This window comes from Anabas testudineus, chromosome 9, assembly GCF_900324465.2.
Source record: "Anabas testudineus chromosome 9, fAnaTes1.2, whole genome shotgun sequence".
Classification (NCBI taxonomy): Eukaryota; Metazoa; Chordata; class Actinopteri; order Anabantiformes; family Anabantidae; genus Anabas; species Anabas testudineus.
In genome coordinates this window covers 19,571,245-19,592,896 of record NC_046618.1, presented here as the reverse complement: position 1 = coordinate 19,592,896, position 21,652 = coordinate 19,571,245, and the positions used below count along the sequence as shown (strand labels likewise).

General features: G+C 38.7%; 1 protein-coding gene and 1 long non-coding RNA gene across 3 annotated transcripts; both read right to left on the bottom strand.

The window, feature by feature from the left end:
• Positions 1-7,479: 7,479 nt before the first annotated feature.
• Positions 7,480-9,089, bottom strand: LOC113150251. The gene is made up of 3 exons (XR_003297665.1): positions 8,079-9,089; positions 7,876-7,971; positions 7,480-7,805 (listed from the first exon to the last, which is right to left on the bottom strand). It is a non-coding gene; the product is annotated as an uncharacterized LOC113150251 (long non-coding RNA).
• Positions 9,090-12,982: 3,893 nt separating this feature from the next.
• Positions 12,983-21,375, bottom strand: ptgs1 (prostaglandin-endoperoxide synthase 1). Of its 2 annotated transcripts, none has more exons than XM_026344208.1 (11): positions 21,149-21,375; positions 20,980-21,057; positions 19,625-19,768; positions 19,309-19,449; positions 18,013-18,156; positions 17,477-17,658; positions 17,273-17,356; positions 16,000-16,246; positions 15,588-15,874; positions 14,615-14,762; positions 12,983-13,895 (listed from the first exon to the last, which is right to left on the bottom strand). In XM_026344208.1, the coding sequence occupies exons 1-11, from the start codon at positions 21,153-21,155 to the stop codon at positions 13,546-13,548; spliced, it is 1,812 nt and encodes a 603-aa protein (XP_026199993.1). In that variant the 5' UTR covers positions 21,156-21,375; the 3' UTR covers positions 12,983-13,545. The 2 variants fall into 2 exon arrangements, with proteins under 2 accessions (XP_026199993.1, XP_026199994.1); XM_026344209.1 differs by having other exon boundaries at positions 19,625-19,741; positions 21,149-21,374.
• Positions 21,376-21,652: the final 277 nt, after the last annotated feature.

The following is a 21,652-nucleotide window of genomic DNA, read 5'->3' as shown; positions in this document are numbered from 1 at the left end:
CTCTAGAAAAAAGTCTATAAAGTCCAGTGAATGCCTCCATGTTGTATACAGATAGTCCCGTTACAAATATTTTGCGGCATGTTATTTTTGCTAACATGATTTCCTATATTTATGCTGCATGTTTTAGGTTTGGAGGATGTTTTCTTTAGTCCCCAGGACCAGACAGTCACAGAAGGGGATGGGGTTTTCTTACAGTGTGTGTCCGGGGAAAGTTCACCTTCTGCAAGCATCTCATGGCTCAAAGATGGAAAGGCGGTCACAAGAGGGAAACAGATTCAGGTAAGTAGTAATGGACTGGTCTGTTTAATATATTTGGCTTTTCTACTAGTGACGCTGGGTGTTTTCAGTGAATGCACCAACATTTAGCCTTGTAAACACAAAAGCTCAGCAGCCCTCATCTTTTGGGAGCTTTGTCATTGTATCATTATCATAAGCTGCATTACCAGGATCTATTTCTCCTGTCTGTCTCTTGGATTGATCAGACTTTATTATATTAATCATTTAAAGAATAATTTGACATTTTGTAGTCAGCTTTGAATCAGGAGTTAGAGGGATCGTCCACCACAAAAGCTGATCTGCCTTCTCCCAAAGTTATAAAGTCTGCCTACCAGCTGCTTTAAAGTTTACTATGTAACACGCCCGTTAAATTTACCTGTCAGCATCTTTTTATCTCTTTAGGGTGATTATGGAGGTGGCAACCAGAAGAAAACTTCAGGCACTCTGCATCTTTTCAACGTAACATTAGAGGATGATGGGTTGTACATTTGCATCTCACACAATCCTTTACTGAACATCACCAAGAAGAGCAAACCAGCTAAACTAACTGTTCAGGGTGAGCACGTTAAACAATTGTTGACAATGGAAAATATCTCTTAAAAAATAATTAGAAGAATAACAAGTTATATTTTATTTAATTTACAACCCAGTGCTACATTAAATATTTACATATATTTCTTGCATTGGTGTGTCCATCTCTCTTGCAGGGGTGCCCAGATGGCTGCAGATCCTGCAGGGCCCTGAAAACATCACTGTTGCTATAGGAACACAGGTCTCCATGCATTGTGCTGTTGGTGGCTTCCCAGTTCCCATGGTGCACTGGTTCAAAGACGGCTGCCTCTTGACAAACCGCTCGGTCTCGTTCAGTCTACAGAACAATGGACAGCTGCTCATATTCAGGTGTCATACTGCAGGAGGAATATTAATTTTGATTGTCTTTATATATACAGTATATACATACATATATAGAAGTGCAGTATGCACTTTTGGTTATTTTACGTTGTTCATAGGTACAGAGCCTGGATTTTACAGACACACTTCTTTTTTTTTTTTTTCTAGAAGTGCTTCATTAATGATTTTATGATTTCTGTCGATGTTCTCCAGCAACGTGACCACTGAGGATGAGGGCTTTTATCACTGCGAAGCCTCCAACCTGAAAGAGACAATCAAGTCACAAACAGCCTTCCTACTTCTAGCTGGTACTATCTGCAAACATCTTCAGCAAAACTGTTAGATGCATTTCTACCATTTTAAAGTACATAAGGAAAACACACTCTGAAAAAAAAAACACGTCAATGTGCCATTTAATAGTAGTTTTTCTATCAGACAACACTTCACATTTAGTCATTTGTCAGATGTATTAATTCCAAGAGATTCATAAGTGAGTAAGGCACACTTGGGGGTTCAGTGTTCTACCCCATGGACGCTTGGATCAAATGAGTAATGCAGGATGTTCTAAGGTTTTTCAGTTACAGTAACATACGTCAGTTCTTCAAACCCGACACACGTGCAATGAGGTGATGTTGTGTTTGTAGAGATGGACTGGAGTTTTGTCCGACAACCCTCAAACCTGACAGTGATGAGAGGCGAAAATGTTACGGTCGCCTGCAGACCTCCGTACAGCAGACCAGCAGCACAGGTGTCCTGGTTCAAAAACAACCAGCTTCTCTCTCCCACAGCTCATGTAACTGTGCTGCCCAGTGGAGACCTATTCTTCTACAGGTATTTGTGTGTGTGTGTGTGTGTGTGTGTGTGTGTGTGTGTGTGTGTGTGTGTGTGTGTGTGTGAGGCTGTTTTTTGTTGACTTTTGATTGGGTATTGTTTGCACACTTGCAAACATTCATCTCTAACACTGGTGAATCCTTTTATTGTCACTGTTTTGTGAACCTGCAACATACATTTCAGGCGCTCAAGGTTATTGTGTGTTTTGACATTATTCGTGCAGTGTCCAGGACTATGACAGTGGGAGCTACTTCTGCAGGGCCTCCAACATCCACCTTCAGAGATTCCTCACCTCTAGAAGAGCAACACTAACTGTGCTGGGTATGGCATTACACCAGAACCCAGATACTGTGCCTCTGGACACTCAAACTGTTGCTTCCATGTGTATCATAACAACTCTGACCCTTTTCCCTTCCTGGCAGCCCCTCCCTCAGTGAAACTGTGGCCTCAGGTACTCACAGTACCAGTGGGGGCCCAGGTGTTGCTGGAGTGTCAAGTGTCTGGTCACCCCCTGCCCTCCATCAGCTGGGTCAAGAGAGGCCACTCCAAGCAGACCGGAGGCAAGATTGCTGTGGGGTAAATTGATGTGTTGCAGTGGTGTAAATTCATTCAGTGCAATTTTGAGGTGCTTGTATTTTTCTCATTGTACCCACTGACATTTGACATCTTTCTTATACAGACTGAGAAATACCACTCTCTACATCGAGTCAGCCAGGAGCTACGATGAAGGCGTGTATGTGTGCGAGGCCTCCAACACACAGGGCCAAAGCCGCAGCACAGCAATGCTGAGAGTTGCTGGTAACTTTTACACCGACACGCTGCAACAGAATATTACAGACATTAAAGTTTACACTACATTAGCAGTGTTTCTAAGATAATAGTTTTTCTAGAGACATGGAGGGAATTGTGTTAATCATAAAACATTTTTTCTACACAGTATAAATAACAATTTGTCATAGCTCTGCCCAAGGTCTGTTCCCTGCCTTTATTTTTTCACCTGCCTGTCACATTCATCATGAGTCTTCTCATTTTTGCCATGTCCAGTCACCTGTTAAGCTCCAGTCAATTCTTTTTCTCCGGCCACTAACTCACCTGCTCTGCATTTTGACCCTGAGATTAAACCCTTTAAAGTCTCATGCAGTGTGTTCTCCCATGTTTGCACTTAGGTCCTTAAATAAACAAATCATTTTTAGTTTTGTTGTGATTTTGCGCTATACAAATAAAATTGAATTGAATTGAATTGAATGAATCAATTTCTACTCCCAGTGAGCCCCATCATAGTGACCTTTGTTGGTCAAGTGAGCTGCAAGATCAGGACTTCAGTGACCCTGCCCTGCAAAGCTGTAGGGATTCTGCCCATCACATATACCTGGACCAGAGGTAAAGCAGAGACGCACGCTGCTATCAGTCCTACAGAGGAGAAATACATTGATGGTGAGTTGAAAGTGTGATCTGAACTATTTATGATTAACTTTGTCACATTTTTCACCAGGTTTTTGTTATTTTTCAATGTAAAAATCTCACTAGTTGATTAAACTTGAATGTTTTAATCAGTAAATATGTGGGCACAAATACATTTTGTGTCTCTGTGACTTATAACTTACTATCTTGTTACTTATACAGCAGATGGAGCTTTGCATCTTTCCAGCGTGCTGTACTCAGATGCAGGGGAATATTACTGTACTGCTGAGAACCGAGCAGGACGACATCAGAGACATGCTGTCCTCACTGTCACAGGTATGTCGACAGTCATTCATGATTTCAGTGTTACCAAAATCTAAATAACAAGCCTTGAAGCTCAGTTCCTACTTTGTAATTACACATAATACTTGTGTCAGTTCACCTTCTTATTTGTAAATGACATGTATTTGCCTCTGGTGTGAACACTGTTGAGGTCTAACACAGCCACACATGAGCTGATATAATTGAAATTTAAAATGTATGGCTAAAAAAACAACAATAATAGCATAAACTGTGCAATAGTCAAACACACAGATGCTCTCAATGATGACAACAGGCAACACAGAGAAGTGAGACATTTTGAAAACCACATGAAATCTAATCTAACCATTCTGACAGTGGTCACATAGGTAGAGAGCAGATAAGAATGAGATCTAGGACCACAAGTGGTTTAGATATGAAATGGAAGATTTGTGGGTATGGCCCACTCGTGCACATCATACGAGTGTATTTGTATGTTGTGGTATCGTTTTCATGGTATTTTTAACTGTACTTTGAGGTTTAGAGTTAAAATAACTCAGCAAGTTCATCTGTATAGTTGATGTGTGCTAAATTAGAAAACTCAACTGTGTTCTCACTGGAGCAGGATACATGTCACAGACAAACCTGAACGTGAACAAAGTTTTCAATGAGCCTCATGTGATGTTCTTGTTAATCATCGACTGTCACATACAATCACTTCCTTGACCCTTGATAAGCACAGTTTTCTCTTTCATGCTGTCCTCTGTTCTAAGCTGAAGATCACCCAGCTGATAGAGGCAAGCAGACAAGACTGGTTTTGTCTGCTGTGAGTAATAACATGAAAATCCCTACTACAGCTTGTGTGGTAACACCAGTGGTGGAGTAACTGGAGTTTAATTATATTTTCTGAACTGAGAAGCAACTGCGTGCATTTACTTAAGTGTATTTCGATGTACTTTTTGATCATTTCAGATAGAAATATTGTAGATGTGCATTCCACTGCATTAATCTGCTTACGTTCAGATTAAAATGTACTGTGCAAAAGTCTTTGGTTACTATTAGATCTATTTATTTACATTAGGACAACTAGAAACACAAAAAGTGTTTTCTTGACTGCTCTTCTTCTACAATACTTTTACCTTTGGTAGGACGTCTATTTGTGACTGTCTAGAACATACGAGGGTCATTCAATAAATAAGGTTGAATTTTTCGGTATAAGGTCTTCTAATACAGATAGAAGCTTACTTACTGGGAAGCTTACTTTTCTCTTCAAAGTCCTTGCAATGTCATCCACTGTCACCCTTCTGTCAGACTGAATGAGGTCATTGACTGATTCGACCACATCAGGAGACCTCACTTCTGTAGGTCTCCCAGGCCTGCCTTCATCCTCAACACTGCTCCGTCCTTCTTTTCCTTTTCCTTTTTTTGGCTGAAACATGTGGCCCCATACACAGTTGACATTCTCCTATGAATTTCAACGGGTTTGCACCCATCAGCAACCAAAAACTTGATAACTGACCGCTGTTCAATCCTGGAGCATGCTTCTTGGTCGGCCATCTTTGTTAATTGCCAAAACTCTTAAGTTTTTTTTTTTTATTTGCAAAAGAAATTAAATTCATGTGAAAAAGAAGTAAAACAAAAAACAAAATAAAAAAAGTAAGCTTCTATCTGTATTAAAAGTCCTTTTACCGAAAAATTCACCTTATTTATTGAATGACCCTGGTATTTTAGGTATTGGTAAAGGAGATAAGTACGCCTTCCACCACTGGGTGACACTGTTTTGTTCCCACATCATTGTGTGGACTCAGTATGGTGTTTTTATGTGTGGTTGCAGTGCAGATGCTGTTGCTGTAAGTGCTTTTACACGTGGTGACTTTCTATTGTCACTGGGTAAAATCTCTGCTTTGATATGTGTGCTTTTTTTGTGGCTTAGTTCATTTCTGCTTATGTCAGATGTTGTGCCTGTCTGGAAACTGAGACTTTGTTTTAATATTTTCTAGAAATCCAAATTGAGTGACTCAGTGGCTCAACAACACAATAAGACAACACAGCCCCGATCAACACGTGTCCAAGCACAGCACAAGGAGGCCACATGTATGTACTTAAAGAAACACTCCATCCATCAGCTCTGTAGGTTATGATGACTATGTACCAAAGTAATTTCTGAATTGTTGTAACATCACTGAAAATAGCAAAAAGTCTTAATACACATTAACAATATTTCAAGTGCACAATCTTATGATTTTATAACTAAATATAGTGATAAGTAGTGACATCACTTGTTTTGGTGCATTTCCAATTTGTGCATAAAAAACAAGAGTGGAGCAAGAAACGAGGCAAAGAGGAATAATAAAGGTTATAACACCAGGTTGAAATGGAAAAGCAATAAAAGCAATAAAACCGACATTTGTACTGGTTCCATGCTGTGGTGTTATGACACCTCTAAGGCAGTAGATGGTGCTGTTGTACTTCTGTTGATCCACAAGTGGGCCACAAGCTAAAGGCCCCCCTGCATGTGTTACTCAGTAATAAATTCAGTTCAATTCAAAAAACCTTATTAATCCCAGAGGGAAATAGTTCAAACAAGTCTGTCTTTTCTTTATTGATTCACTTCTTTGCCTGTGTATCACTTGCCCAGTTTCCCCCCAGTCGGTGGATGTAAAATGTACATTAACTTTTAGTTTGCCTGTTTTTCGGAAACTTAAAAGTGAAACTTTTACTATAACTGCTATATTTCACAACACAGCTGCAGTCATTGGATGAACCTCTAGCTGTTTTGCAGCGCCCAAGGACTGAGCCATTACTTTTCTGAGCACACTGTTAACTTAAAGAACTTGGCTGGAGCCACTGAAATGAATCAATCAATAATTAAGTTATGATCCAATGTTTTTTTCAATTTACAATTTAAGTTGTATTGGTTATATAAAAGAAATAATAAGACGTTAACTAGCATTTCTTCCTATTTCCAGGCCCCTCATTACACTGTGACGCCACAACAAGCAAAGCTACCACAAAGCTAAAGATGCCACCCGAGTCATTTGGTCGTCTTTTACACCACCTGACTCAGCCAACCAACAACCCAACCCAGCCATTAGTCACACAGATGCAGCCTCCTATGTTACCACCTCCTCCACATCCGAACTTCCAGTCAGTAGATCTCTACACTCAACTGCCAGTGACCAGTGCTCCTCTTTTAATTTCAAAAAGTGAACCACCAGCAACGAGCAGACAAACACCTTTAGTCACCAGCGAAGTTTTGCATACGCTTCAGTATCTACTCACTGAAAGTACTTTCCATTCGACATTAAAATCATCACATACTGAATTTCAGCATCAAGTTAGAGACAAATTGTTGATGGATTCTGATTCCCAGGGCTCTAACATCCAGGCTGGGTCCACAGTGGGTCAAGTCACAGAAACCGTCACTGAGACGTCCACATCTCAACCACCATCAAAGCTTCCTGGAGGTGAACCCTTTTTCAAAGTGGATTCTCATACACAGAATCCTTTAACCCAAACTGAGATTAGACAATCTGGTTCAGTCCCGCAGCTGCTTTCTCAAACTCAATATCACCAGCTGGTAACAGAAAGTCAGTCATACCAATCCTACCGGACTTCAACTCAGGTTGCTCAAAGTGAACTCAAGGATCCAGCTCAACCACAACATCCAGAGCTTTCAACACTCCACCCTGAGGTTCCTGTTAGTCCTCACGTCAATATGTCTATTTGGGTAAATGCTACTCAGCAAGGCAACTCAGTTAAGTCTGCAAAATCCTCCAATGACTCAGAGCTAACAGATTGGCTGAAGAGAAACACGTCACAATCACCAATGACCAGCAATGATCCAAGGTAGGTCCTAGTGAGAATGTGTATTTCATGCTACTTCAGATTTTGTGCAGTTAAACAAAACGTAATCACCTTTTTTGTTTGGCATACTCCAGAGTGACACAGCAGTCTCCATCATGGCTGCCTGTGCTGGAAAAACATGACATCCCCATTGTGGTGGGAGTGGGCGTATCTTTGGCCTTCATCTTCATCTCTGTTACTTTCTACTCAGTGGTCCAGAAGAATGAACCAGCACCAACGAGTCGAGCAGGTCAGGAATCCTGAGAGAATGAAAGTGGTTTAAATCTTCTCATCTAATTCTCTGTTAGACAGAAAAATCGGTGTATTTACCTAAATGCCAAACTGTTCCTTTAAAGCCAAATCACGTGTCCTTGACAGCTCAGAGGAATCTAGGTGTCCCCGCACGACACTCTGAACGTCATGCTGCTGGAAGAACATACGAAAACAGGTGATAAAGCCTCTATGCAGTAAAAAATTAATCAGATGAGGCCTTGCAATTCATCTTTTTGTTTTAATTTAAATTGTGCATTTACCCAGAGTACTGTGTGTCTTGTGCAGAGCTTTTGAAGACGACGATTGTGTGGCTGTGATTGAACAGAGCCCCAATACTTCAGACACCCGGGCCCAACCTCCAGGTCCCAGCATGGTCACGGTGCAGATGGAGCCCACGCTTGAGGACACTCACGAGGATGTGCAACATTCGCTGGACAACCACTCGGTCACTGTAGAGACTTATCCTGAGCCCATTCTTGACACAAAGGTTTGATTACACAGAAAGACATGACAGAGGATGAAAAGTTTATCCAGCATTTAATCCACAGTTTTAAGGGAATTTAGGGTTTAGTTTTAGGGGAAAATTGAGCTGCATGGTGGGTAATGTAGAAGAATGCATGTAATAAATAAAGATGATCAATGTTCTGCAGCAGTATTGTATGGAATCTGTTAAATAAGCATTACGTTATCATTAAAGAGTGCATTCCTAATTATTTCAGATTGATTCTTCTCTAGAGGAAGAGAAAGGCTGCAGTTTCTCCCAGCCGAGTATTCAGCTGCAGTGTGCCGAAGACTGGAGCAGTAACAGAGCTGACAACCACAGTCCGTGCCAGGACGCCTTGCCTCCTCCATCATCCTTACCTTCTCGTTCACCCTCCCCCTCTCCACCGTCCAGACTTGAGGAGGGACTGCGCTCCTCATTAACCCTGCAAAGTGCTGAGCCATGTGTAGCGCCCATCCACCACAGCCTCAGCATCTCACACGGTAACCCTCCTCTGCTCCTGTCTCACCACGTCTCTATGGGCCTCACTACGGTTGCAGTGGATGTCCATTTCTACCCAGCGTCCACTGCTTCAATGGCAGTAGGCAGCAGTACTCATATCAATTCAGTCTCTAATTCCACTTCCGTGACTGCCCCTCTGTTCAGCCCACCTTTGGTGAACAGTCAGGAGAATGAAACAGCTGCCAGATTTAATCAGTGTAAATAGTTACAGAGTAAGACTCGTAACTCTCAGCAACAAGGCAACAAAGAATATTGCCCAAACTAAATGTTAAACAATGGGGCTAACATTCTGTAATAACATCTGCATCTTTGTTAACGTATATTTCGCGGCTTTAGCACAGCATTTTCTGTACATTTTTTGATGTTGCATTTATAACTCAGCTTTACATTGAATAGTCATACTTTGTATTGCCATAGTTCTTTATTTTATTATTGAAACATGAAAGAGAACATGTAGTTGTATTATGCTGTAAACTACTATTACGAATATCTTGGGTTTTTTTTAAAGAAAAGTAGATTTTATGGCATCAAAATGATCAAAAATAGAGTGTAGACATTTTTTATGTTGTGAACGACTAGCATAGCATTATGATATCTACTGTACATAGGTACAGAGGTCCATTACCAGGAAACATTACTCCTGTGTATTTTATAGGTACATGTGTTAATGCAAATTTATCAATTTAAAAGGCCACCGAAGGCTAACTCTCTAAGTGACAACAAACCTTGTGTATGTAAAGGTCACATATGTCATTCTCATTTGTAGCATTGTGTATAATTTCTTACAGGTTAGTTAAATAAAAATACTTACAGTACATGGTGTTATGTTACATGTTGTATAGTACTGACTCTGTTAGTGACACAGCCAAGGATACTTCAGTTTGTGAGAAAATATAGCAATATTTGTGACAGACACAATCTGGTTGAGTGACCTGCACCTTCTCAAGCTACATGACTGTTACACCTTTTAAACCAAAGTGAGGTAATAGGGACTGTATCAATAAACATTAAGACAATTCAATAAAAGTCACTGGTGGCTCAGACATGACTCTGTGACCTTTTGACATTTTGTGATTTTAATTTCTAACACTTTGCTTTATTGCTGATGTGAAGCATATTGAATTGCCTTTGTATATGGAAAGTGTATTTTTCCTTTGTGACTAAGATGAGGATCAGACCAGTTAATGGAGAAAACCATGATTTGAGACTTCTTTACTGTCTCTGGACCAGCTTGTCATAATGGACGAGAAAATAATTAAATTACATTTATCAAGACAGGATGACATCAAAGTGGTTGTCCACAAGCGGAAACTTGTTTGAGGTTATTGCTGCCACAGGTGGTTCGACTAGTTATTAAAACACTGCTGCCATTACCTTTTCTACCATTACACTGTCTGTATAGTGAGTGTGTTCAATAAAGACATGAAAGATCATGAGTGTTTGGGTTTTATCAGCTTAGAAATGTTCTCTCGGTTTATATTTGAGATGTTGGTGAAGCTGACCATGACCAATTTGTGCAGAAAATCAGGAAATTGCAAATAATTCTTGAATTCTGAATCTAATCCCATGTTTACAGATGCATCACGGTGAATGTTTGCTCAAGTTTTACATTATTATGTTATGTTATTATGATTAAATTTGCACTTGGTGTTGTTGAGGCACCATAGTCCCAAAATTAGATTCCAGGAGGTGCTTTCATGCTCCTGCAGACTGGATTAAAAGTGTTATTTTTTGTCCTTGTTCTGTGATAAAAGGAGCTAAGGACAGCGATCACAGAGTAGCATGAAGAGGGAGACAATCAAGCTTCAATTCTTCCTGCTTCTCTTGTAACTGAAGTGTTTTGAACATTGATTTTATTAGTAAACTATAGTTATATACTGTAGTGAATACTGAGAAGTCACTCTTTGAAAAGTGCTAAACCTTCTCTCAGGTCAGACATTTGGACATAGAGTTGTATGTTACTAATATGACTTAACTAACTTTGACTTATATTGACTTCTAATTACTAAGCATTTACCCAGTAAATATAATGCATACAACACAAAGTACTTGTTAGTATACAGTGTACTAGGTAATTACCACTTAAAATAAATAGTTAAACACAGAAATACAGTTTAAATATTAAGATGAACCTTCGCTTTGTCACCGTTTCGGCCTGGCACCCAGCCAGCCTTGGATTTTCCCCAGTTTATCGTCTCCCTGTCCCTCTGGTCTCCACCCACCAGCCACTCCTCTCCCTCTGCTCCCAGTAACTAATTGCACATTGGCTCCACCTGTGTCTCCCTCTCCCTACAAAAACTCTCCTCAGTCCTCTCAACACTGTCAGGTTGTCGTTGTTTGCCTGCCTGCTATTACGTGGCAGCTTTCAACCAGCTTTCATGATTTTAGTTCACCAAGATTTAGTTTGGTGAGAGCCCATGTGTAATTAAAAATTGTCTGATTGAATAATTTACTTTTTCTTACACATTTATTATTCAGATCTACATTCATTTCTAAAAAGTTTATTTAATAATTTATCTAGGAAGCTTTTTTTGGGGTCACAGTATAGTAAATACAGCTTTGTATAAGTAATTCTTGTATTTTTAAATGAAATTACCAGGGTCTTGCCATATAATTGTCCATTTTCTCAGCAATTAACTGCTACATTAGCCAGTAAATCAAATCTAATAGTGGAGGACTTCATTAGTACTTTAGCCATGTTTACTTACTTATTTTATTTGGCAATTGCCTGTTAGTATACTATGTTTCTTTGTATTTACTGAGTAAATGCCTAGAATATAACGGACCGTAAAAGGAGGGGTTAGTTTTAAAACCTGCACTTTTCTCACTATGACAAGCCACCCTGTCTTCTGTGAAATGGATCTAAATATATTTGCTAAGCATGTTCACATGTTCACACTTTCAAAGTGGTTGTGCTGCTGCAATTCTGCTGAGGGAAGTGTAATAACCACAAAGTCCTAATAAATGGATTTCACCGAGGTCATTTTTCTGCCATTAAATACATTAGTGTGTCGCTTGGACATGCAATGCATTTTCACTCAGGAAAAATAAATCTAGCCCAGTATTACTTATTAGTTGTGTGCATTTACAGCAAGTGTAAATCTGAAAGAACTTGCTTGGTCTTTTTTCTAAGCTGATTATACCTTCATCAGGCACATCATTAATACCACCTGCTGTAGCTCGGCACACAATGTGTGATCACAGACATGGCTGTTTGACCATGAACACACAGCATGGGGACTGTTGGAGGTTACACTCTGCCCAGCGCACACTGCTGACTGAATGTTGCAACCACATAATTTGCATATGAAAAACAAAAGTAACACAGTCCAACTTTTAAGATCTGAATAAGATAAACCATCAGTGAATAAACACTTTTTTTCACACATAGCTACCAAGAGATAACACCCTCTTCATCCTGTCTAATCATTAGTGTGAAAACACACATCACATTTAGTATTGAACCTGCAACACAAGTTTCTGTTTTGAACGTCATCACAGTTAGTTTTCAGGCTAATTAAGTCCCAAAAGAATTAAACTCAACTACCATATACAGCAGGTTCTTCATCCCTACCCTCATATTGACGATCAATAAAAGCAAATCAGCAGCAGCTATAGTGGATGTGGGTAATATTGTGGAACAGCAATGGACAAAATAGTACTGACATCCTCTAGAAGTTGAGTCATGACAACTGGACTTCCTTCTTGTTAGGTTGAAACTTTTCACTAATCAACCAAGTAGCTTCTTCAGTCTGACGATAGTTGGTAAGAGACCACAGATTTATCCTCTAGATTTCACTTCACACCTTGTTCGGTGAAACAATGGAAGGATATGGTGTAAAAAGATGTAATAGTCACACCTCTGTTTTATCTAATGTGAAGTGAAACTAACCTGGAGGATAAATCTGTGGTCTTAAACCAAACATCTTTAGACTGAAGAAGCTACAAGACAGAAGTCAAACACAACACAGCACTGACCAGCACCAGGAAATTAAAAGCAGCGTTCATCCTAATAACTAGAGATTAGCTGGTGATCTGACAAAAAAATGTCATTATCTGATCGTAGTTATTAAATAAAAAATAGTTAAATATATACTTCTATCATGTTTATAGTTGTTCTAGCGCCCTCCTGTTTAAACCATCAACAACTCAACACCCAAATTACAAGTCAAGTCAAGTCAGTTTTATTTATATAGCGCTTTTCACATACAATGGAAATTCAAGGGGTTTCACTTTTGCATAAAAGAAAATTGACGAATATTGCAGCATCAAATGAACTGAAATTAACTTCACAAAATATTAAAAACTAACATTGCATTAAATGGATATGTATTAATTTGTTGTTACTCACTTCCCAGTGCAGCTGCTGTAGTAGACCATGTTCAGCTTTACCGCCACCATGACACAGTGTTTTTGGTGTCACGCTCTACTCAGTGCACACTACTGACAAGCCTGAAGCTATGACCACAAACTACATATGAAACGCTGACACTGGCTTTCAGCATCTGGGGACATTAGCTGTAACAGCTATGAACTATATGATAAGACTTTGCATCGAAGCTAGCTGATTGGCCAGGCTATAACTATGTCTAATGCAAATATGCAAAATGCTCACAATGACAATGCTAACATGCTGATGCTTAGCAGATGTAACAATCACTTTTACTTTTGGGCTGGCAAACATTTCTAACCCTCTAAAAACTATTTTATCACATGAACATTCATTAAAGTTCAGTAGAAGGACTTCTTGGTTTTGCTTCGTCCTCATTTTTTGGAACGTGGAAGTCCACATATGGACACCACTTCGTATTAAGGCAAACCAGTTTCTTTAAAGTGGATGTTTTGACTATATTAAATCCTGTCTCGCCCCCAAAGGTGCTGGGCTTCCAGTACTCAGGGGAGCAGATGGGGTTTCCCAGCAGGCCTTTCAGGGAGAAAGGAGCGCCCATCTCCACCATACTCTCACCAAATATGGCATTAGAACGTGTTTTCTCCAGCATGACTCCGGGGTAAAACTCCAAAGCATCGATGTCACCGTAGAGTTCCTCTAAACCTGTGGCTATGTCTTTGTTATCTGGAAAAGAGAAACAGTAGAAAATGAACTTGTGATTTGTGAAAAATGCATGTGTTTCTCACGTCTCTGTCACAGAGCCGTCATCAACAGACAGACCACCATTCAAATCTTTTAGAGTCAACAGTGAACCCTGACTGCCTCTGTTTTTAGACTGTGGGAGGAAGCTGAAGGAAACCCATGCAGGCATGACATGATTTTAAAAACTGCACATAGAAAGGCAACAGGCAGATGAATTCAAACCCTAGTCTTTCTAGCAGTGAGGCAACCGTGCTGACAGGAAGTGCCACATTAGTGCACTAAATTTAAAAGGGGCAGATATCACCACAGAAAAGTGCATTCAGTGATTTAATCTCAGAGAACATATATTTTCTCAGAAATCAGTTTGTATTCTGCTGAAGTTCAAAAATGTCTGCATGTTATCAAACAAGCGGATGAAACCATGTGAGCTGTTTTAAATCAATCAGATATGTGCTATATTAAATCAACCAGTCAACTGTAAAGATAAACTTGTGTATCAGTGTTGGCTACAGGGTCATGATCTGCACCAATTTGTTGCTCATACAGCTGCCATGCATGCAGATTGCAGTGTCTTCTGTGAAGCTATCTCATGAAGGCTAAAACTAAAAAAATAAAAACCTATTTTAAAAAAAGAAAGAAACACTTCTGGAGTTCAGAAATTGCAGTTTTTATAAGCAAGATGTAATTTCTCTCCTGCTCACCGGTGAAGTCAGAAAACGATGTGTAAGGCTTTAGATTGAACCTTTTCCTGTATTCATTGAAGGGCTGCACACGTGCTGCTCTCGACTCTTTGATAACCATTTCTGCCACTTTCACCACTGTTTGATGAGAGTTGAGACCTCCGCCGATCTAAAAGACAGAAAAAAGTCACTACAGTTTCAGTATTCAAATTAACTGTGAGGAAATATAGCAATATATATAGAGAAAGATAAACTGTTTCCCCTTTTGTTTGTTGGTAGATAAAGTGTAAGGACAACTTGCGCTGCTATGAGATCCTATCTCAGAATGTAATCTCTTTTAACCAAGAAGTAAAGGTGGAGTAAGAAGAAACTGTGGTATAGTGATTATATAGATACGTGTGTGTGTGTGTGTGTGTGTGTGTGTGTGTGTGTGTGTGTGTGTGTGTGTGTGTGTGTGTGTGTGTGTGTGTGTGTGTGTGTGTGTGTGCCACACATTGTACCGTCATGCAATGCAAAAATGTTTTAAACTATCATATCCTCTGTTTGTATTTCCTTTGTTTATAGTAAATATACAGTATGATATGTTCTGGTTTTCTTTGGGGTAGGATACTCAACTACTCTACTATTAAACTATAACTGCACTGATCTGTTTTGTCTAAATATATTTTATTTTCATTGTATGTTTTAGTTTTTATATTATGTTTTAACTTTACATGGTTTTATGTCTGTTTTTTAAGACTCGAAAATAATCAAAAACAGATAAAAGATAATCTCAACTTCCTCCATGACATTTCCTCTGATATATCTATGACTTTCATTTGAATTACAGTAGTCTGATATATCAAATTAATTCTTATGGTGTAGCAGACAAAAATAAATGCATTTAATTTCTGTATTTTCTATAGAAAACTATCAGAATTAAAAGGCTAAAGTATCAAGACTATAGCTGCCCTTGTACCCCAAGAATTTGTCTTACAAGCTGTGTTTTTATTACCTGTCCGGCAGGTTGTCGAGAGAAAGCATCCACCAGCTTCTCCACCCCATAATGCATAAGTATTGAGGTGTTGTATATAAACTGGGAGTACGGGATTTCATCTCCGTCGATGAGAAAGCTGTCGGGCATTAGTGGGTGCCAGTGGTAAAGTTGGCAGAACTCCAGAGCGATACGGTTGCTGTACTGGAATTGCACGTTGAAGAGCAGGGAAGGATCAAACCTCAGCTTCAACAGATAACCGCTCAGCTGCTGCACATACTCCTCTATTATAATTTTGATAATTTCTCCTGGCAGGCAAAAAAAAAGGTTAATTTAAACTAAGTGCTGTAAAAAAGAAAGCTGCCAGTCCTTCAGACAAACTGGCTGATATACAAATACTTAAACTTTATTTGTGGGCTCCTGAAGCGCTCACCGATGATGATGAGTCTGGTTGTCTGGAAAAGCTGCTCATCGTCCCACGTGGGATGTTCTGCTTTAAGGATTTCACAGACTCTGTTATGCTCCCTCAGCCATATAGTGGCGTACATTGTAAGGCCTGGAAGAATACCAAATAACTCCTGACCAATAACCAGACGCTTCTCTGGAGGGCAGCTTTCAGGATACACCATGTGCACGGGGACCTCAGAGACTGTAGGAGGGTACATCTCACCGTTTATTAACTGCAGAAAACAAAACACATGAGAGGTAAGTTTAAAAGATAAACCATGATTTTGAGCTGACATATTCCTGTCACAGCACAGATTGTAGCTAGGCGGAACAAATAGCTTAACAAAGACATGTTTAATAAAACAACATCCTCAGGCTGGGTGGCTGTGTGAAGTCTGTTTTTATTTCTGATAACTACTTCAAAACATGCATAAGAAAAGATAACACACGGAAAGTGGAAAAAGTAATGAAATAGAGGAAGACAGAAACAAAGAATGAAACTCATGAGGTGGACAAAACACCCATACATCTACATCATTCTCTGTCCAGAGCTTTGTCAGTAGCTGGTAACAGAGGTTTTCCCATATTGTTTTTAAAAGGTGAATAAAAATATAAGATTTTATAATGTCTTGATCAGTTATTAGATGGAAATGAACAACAATTTTATCTGTTCTCAGCAGCCTTTGTAGATATTAATAAATTATGTACTTTCAGACTGAGATATGGTCAAACGAACCCCAACAGAGGTGGATTAGTAGTTTACTACACTCATCTCAGGTGAAGCTATGTGGAAGTTGAGTGGTTTAAAACAAACTTCTTTCTTATTAGGTCGGCCCATAGAAGGAAGTGACTCAACCTCCAGATACTTAAAGTACCAACTAAAGATTACATCTCTTACAAGTATAAAATGAGCTGTTCGCAGAAAAATAATTCCAAAGAATTAAATGTGGGAAGATACGTGTGCTGGTTGACGTAATTCAACCTTATTAATTGTGTAGAGGTTTGATAAGGGCACATCAGCAGCTATGTGCCGGACACAGTGTAGATCTAATACAGGGAAAACAAACAAAGACCAACTATGAAATCAAATTTACAATAAGCTAAATGTTATGTGTCACTGATTCAGGGTATTGCATCACCTTTTTTGGTTTCACAATATATGGTTATCATTTAAAACTTGACAATACCTTGTGTTGCATATTTCCTCAGCAGTGTACATGTTTACAAAAACCTATTCTATTCTTTTCCTTTATTTTTACCTGATATTTCAGTTTTCCATCTTCATGAAGCCGGAGCTGAAACTGTCTCATGAGGTCCTCTCCATAGATATTGCTCGCATCTACCTGGTGAGGACAAATATGCACATTTCACAGTAATGTCAAAAGTCGACGTTTCTTAATTTTATTTCAGTACAGATTTGTTCGTTCATTAATAAAGTCCTGTGTCAACAGCATAAGTCTCACCCCGTGTCCTAAAGCCTTGGTGAAACCACCTTTAACCTCATGGTTAGTCTTGAAGAACTGGTGGGTGAAGTGTTGTGCCATGAAGGCAAACATCAGATTGGTTCCTTGAGGGTCTGGTCGAAATGTTGTTCTCTTAAAAAACCTGTCAGCCAAAACTTTGGGATCAGGAAGAACAGGTTTACCTGCAGAGAAAGAAATATTTCAAAGTTCCTTACAAATTATGGTCATCTGTTGACATTCATTACAATTCATTAAAATTACATAATGTCATTATTTTTATTTTTTTTTTGGAAATTAGTGTAAAAGTTAGTTGATTTGGATAAATAGACATGATCATCTCTCCGTCACTGCTTTTACAATACACCATGGAGGCATTATTACATGGTTTAAATGAATTAATGGGATGGGCTGTAAGGAAACAGCTTTGTTTGACAGCATCTTGACACCGACTGATCTGATTGCAAAAACAAAACAAAAAAACAAAAAAGAGAAACTAAACTTTTCTTAATACCTCTTGCTTCATGCTTAGTTCTCACCTTTGGTTCCCATGGGCAAAGGGCAGTTTTCAGGTATAGGAGGCAGCAGCCGGGTGTAGTAGGAGAGGTTGTAGTAGGACTCCCAGCTGATGTATCCAAATTTGGTATTGTAGGTCGGAGGGCTGGGAATAAGGTTGCTCCTGACTTAGAAAGAAGGTGACAACATGCAGTTTACTACAAATTCCTCTTTCATGAACTTGTCTCTGTTTTCATTTGAATGACTGAACCACTGTGTTTGAATAACTAATTTATTTTCAGGTTGATTTCCTGATAGTGCTCGTGCCACCACAGCATACTACTTCATCTAGTCCACCTGTTATCTGATTTGCCTAACTGTTTCCCGGTCTTTTTGCTTTTAAGTTTTTCTTGTTTGTATATTCATCTTTTTTTGGATTTGCCTACCAGTCTGTTTTGTCCTCTCCTGACCTTCACCTAATTTTGTTTCTACCTTGTTTGTTCACTTGGATTTTTAAGTAAGCCTGTTCAACAGTTCACTTGCCTGTCCGCCTGTGTGTCTGCATTTAGCTCCACTCCGTCTTAACCTGGCATTTTAAAAAAGGGATTTTAAGATATACCATGCATCAATTCTTTGCATAGGGTGACATGTTATTTCATGTCCTTTAACATGTGATGTTTCTTTTTTACTTAACTCACATACACTGCACTGCTGCCATAAATACTTCATCATACCAAAGGTATATTAATTCCACAGCTGAAAATAGTTTCTACTAAATCCTGTTTGGGTAAAGTTTACTTCCAACTATTGCACTCAGTTGCTTAAGGAAATTATCCATCATTTTAGTTTAAGGGAAATGCACTTCTGAACTGTTTTTCAAGATTAACAGCTTCTGAAGAAACCAATGAAGTTGAACTGGAGTGCCACAGACAATGTAAGGAAGTCATAAAGTCCTGAGAAACAGGACACAACTTCTCTTTTCTGTGGAATAACAGATATATGGCACAATATAACTATGTTCTCAATCTGATCTTGCTTGCAAGAGAGGTTTATCAAAGGAAATCCTGATGCTTATGTAAGTGATTTCCTCTAATGGGCTCTAACTATCTTTTGCAGCCACAAATTAGATATTGCTCAAATACAAAAAGTCTCCTATATTTGTAAACAACTGATGCACTTAGACACACTAACACTTTCACATTGTCTGGTTAAATAATCTACCTTTTAATATATGAATACACATGTTGTGAATGGAAGCTGACTACTGAAGCACACAGTGGGAAAGCTTTGATTCTGCTCCCTGAGTCACTTGTTTGTGGTTCTGTCACCGTTTCACCTACCTGTCAGCACCAGTCTCATGAAGGTGCCTTGCAAGAAAGAGTTGTTGATAAAGTCCCAGAACCACTGGAAGTGGGTGAGGATGTAGTGAGCCACTTTAGGGCTGGGCTTCAGCAAGAAATAAATTCTGGTCCAGAACTCCGCTGCACACAGATCAAGAAAGTCAAGATCAAGCAACCTATATGAGATCTAATTAGCCACTATTAGTGTTCACATGATTATTCTAATGTCTTATGGTTAATTTTACTCTGATGGCCAGATTTAAACTTTAGATCCCACATCCATAAGACAACACAAGTCTAAGTTTATTATACTTACGACTTGTGCAGTTTTCTCCATAGAAGCCGGTACGAGTGCAGTCGCATTCATAGCGATCTGTACCAAATCTCACACAGACTCCTGAGTTCTGACAAGGGTAGTAACAACAGGGATTCACTGCAGACAAGACAAAAGATGACATTTCTTTGCTTTGAGTGAATAACGGGTCATTTGTAACCCCTAAATGTTTAGAAACTAAATGGCTATATGGGTCTGGCAAAGGCATCCCTGAAATCAGATTGACCAACTCCAGCACTTGCCTGTAAACTGAAAAAGTTGAAACTGTTGAGAAAAGTCATAATGTAATAAAATAACCATAAAGTGATGAATGAAAGAACCACAAATAAACAGAACTGATAAAGTACAGTTTAGTAATAAGAGACAGGGCCCTGTCCAAAGTGATGCAGGGACTGTCGAAGTGTGTCTCAATACATACATGTCCACTAAATCTAAGCATTCAAAGCTAATAACAACCCTAAACTTGCATTAACTTACATAAAGTAGTTAACAAAATTATGTTTCAGGGCAAAAGGTTGCTTCTGCAGTCAACCACCCAACCCAGCCAGCTCCAAGTTTCTTTTAACACTTGTTAAAACTGTGAAATTAGTACATGTCTTCCTGTGTTGCCTTTAAACCGGCAGACGTTCAATGAGATAATGTGACTCTGCAGCTCTTTCTTCCTGGTTAGCGCTGAATGAGAGGATAGATAAGAATGTCTGCTCCAAACGAGCCATAAAGAAGTTTTGAGGAAAATATATGTATGCATGCACGTTATTTTAAATACTACTGATGCTCAGTTATCTGATTGCCTAATTGTAATCCACAAAAAAAAAGGTTTTAGATGCAATAATGCAGCATTTCTGCAGTATTGCAGATTATAATTCAATATTTTACTAATCATGTCTATCAACATACTGTAGGTTCCATGTGGGATAAGAACAAAAAGGGCTTATGTGGAATAAAGTCGTAGCTGCAGTTGATGTACTTCTGCTTCTTTGCAAATACATTTCATTTTGTTTAAAATAAATCACCAAAAAACCATAAACCTCATAATCAATATGACAATAAGCACAATATGACGTTTATATTTAAACCTCATAATCAATATGACAATAAGCACACTATGAAGTTTATATTTAAGTTCAAATCGTCATTACCAACCCTTAAATCCTTAGCATAATTAAAAATGCAAAATTATCAAATGACCAAAAAAGAGGCAAAAAATATGCAAAATGACATAAACTGACCAAAAGAGAAAAAAAACAACCTAAAAAAGATTAAAAACAAACACAAAATACATGAAATGACTAATAGGAGACAACAAAATGTCCCAAATCACAAAAGTAAGAGCTTACCAACACTTTTGTCATCAGCACATGATGAGTTCTGCAGCAACAGGTTGAGAATCATCCAGATGGAGAAGACACTAATCTCTATTCAAAGAAATAAGCAACAATTGAACATCATAGCTGTAGTGTGATAAAAAGAAAAGAAAAAACATTATTAAAAAAAAATGAAACTTACCTCTCATGGCTTCTACACGCAGATCACACTATAAGTGCTTAAATTTAAAAAGGAACATTCAATTTGGCTCAGATCTCTAGTGTTTCTAGAAAGAGACAGTATCAGAGTGACTTACACTCTGAGATCGTCAAACTGGCTTCAAATAGAATGGGCGGTGACCCAAATACCTACTTCCTCCATCAGTTTTCATTAGAGTTTAGTAGTGTGGCACCTAATAATTTTGATTTGATCATTTCAGCCCTAGCCATTGAGCAAAGCAATAATGTTTAAACCCACGCAATAACAGCCTCTCTCCAAAATTATGAACTTTAAATTTTGTATGTGTCACTGAAATAATGAAAGTGAAAGAAAACAAAAACATATGATAATCAGTGAAAGATTCACTGTGTTATAACTCCACCTGCTGGCAAATGAATCGCATTGAATTAGATTGAAATTAATCAGATTACATTTTTACAAAAATCTGTTACCCTACATTATAATTGTGTGTTTGCTATATATTAC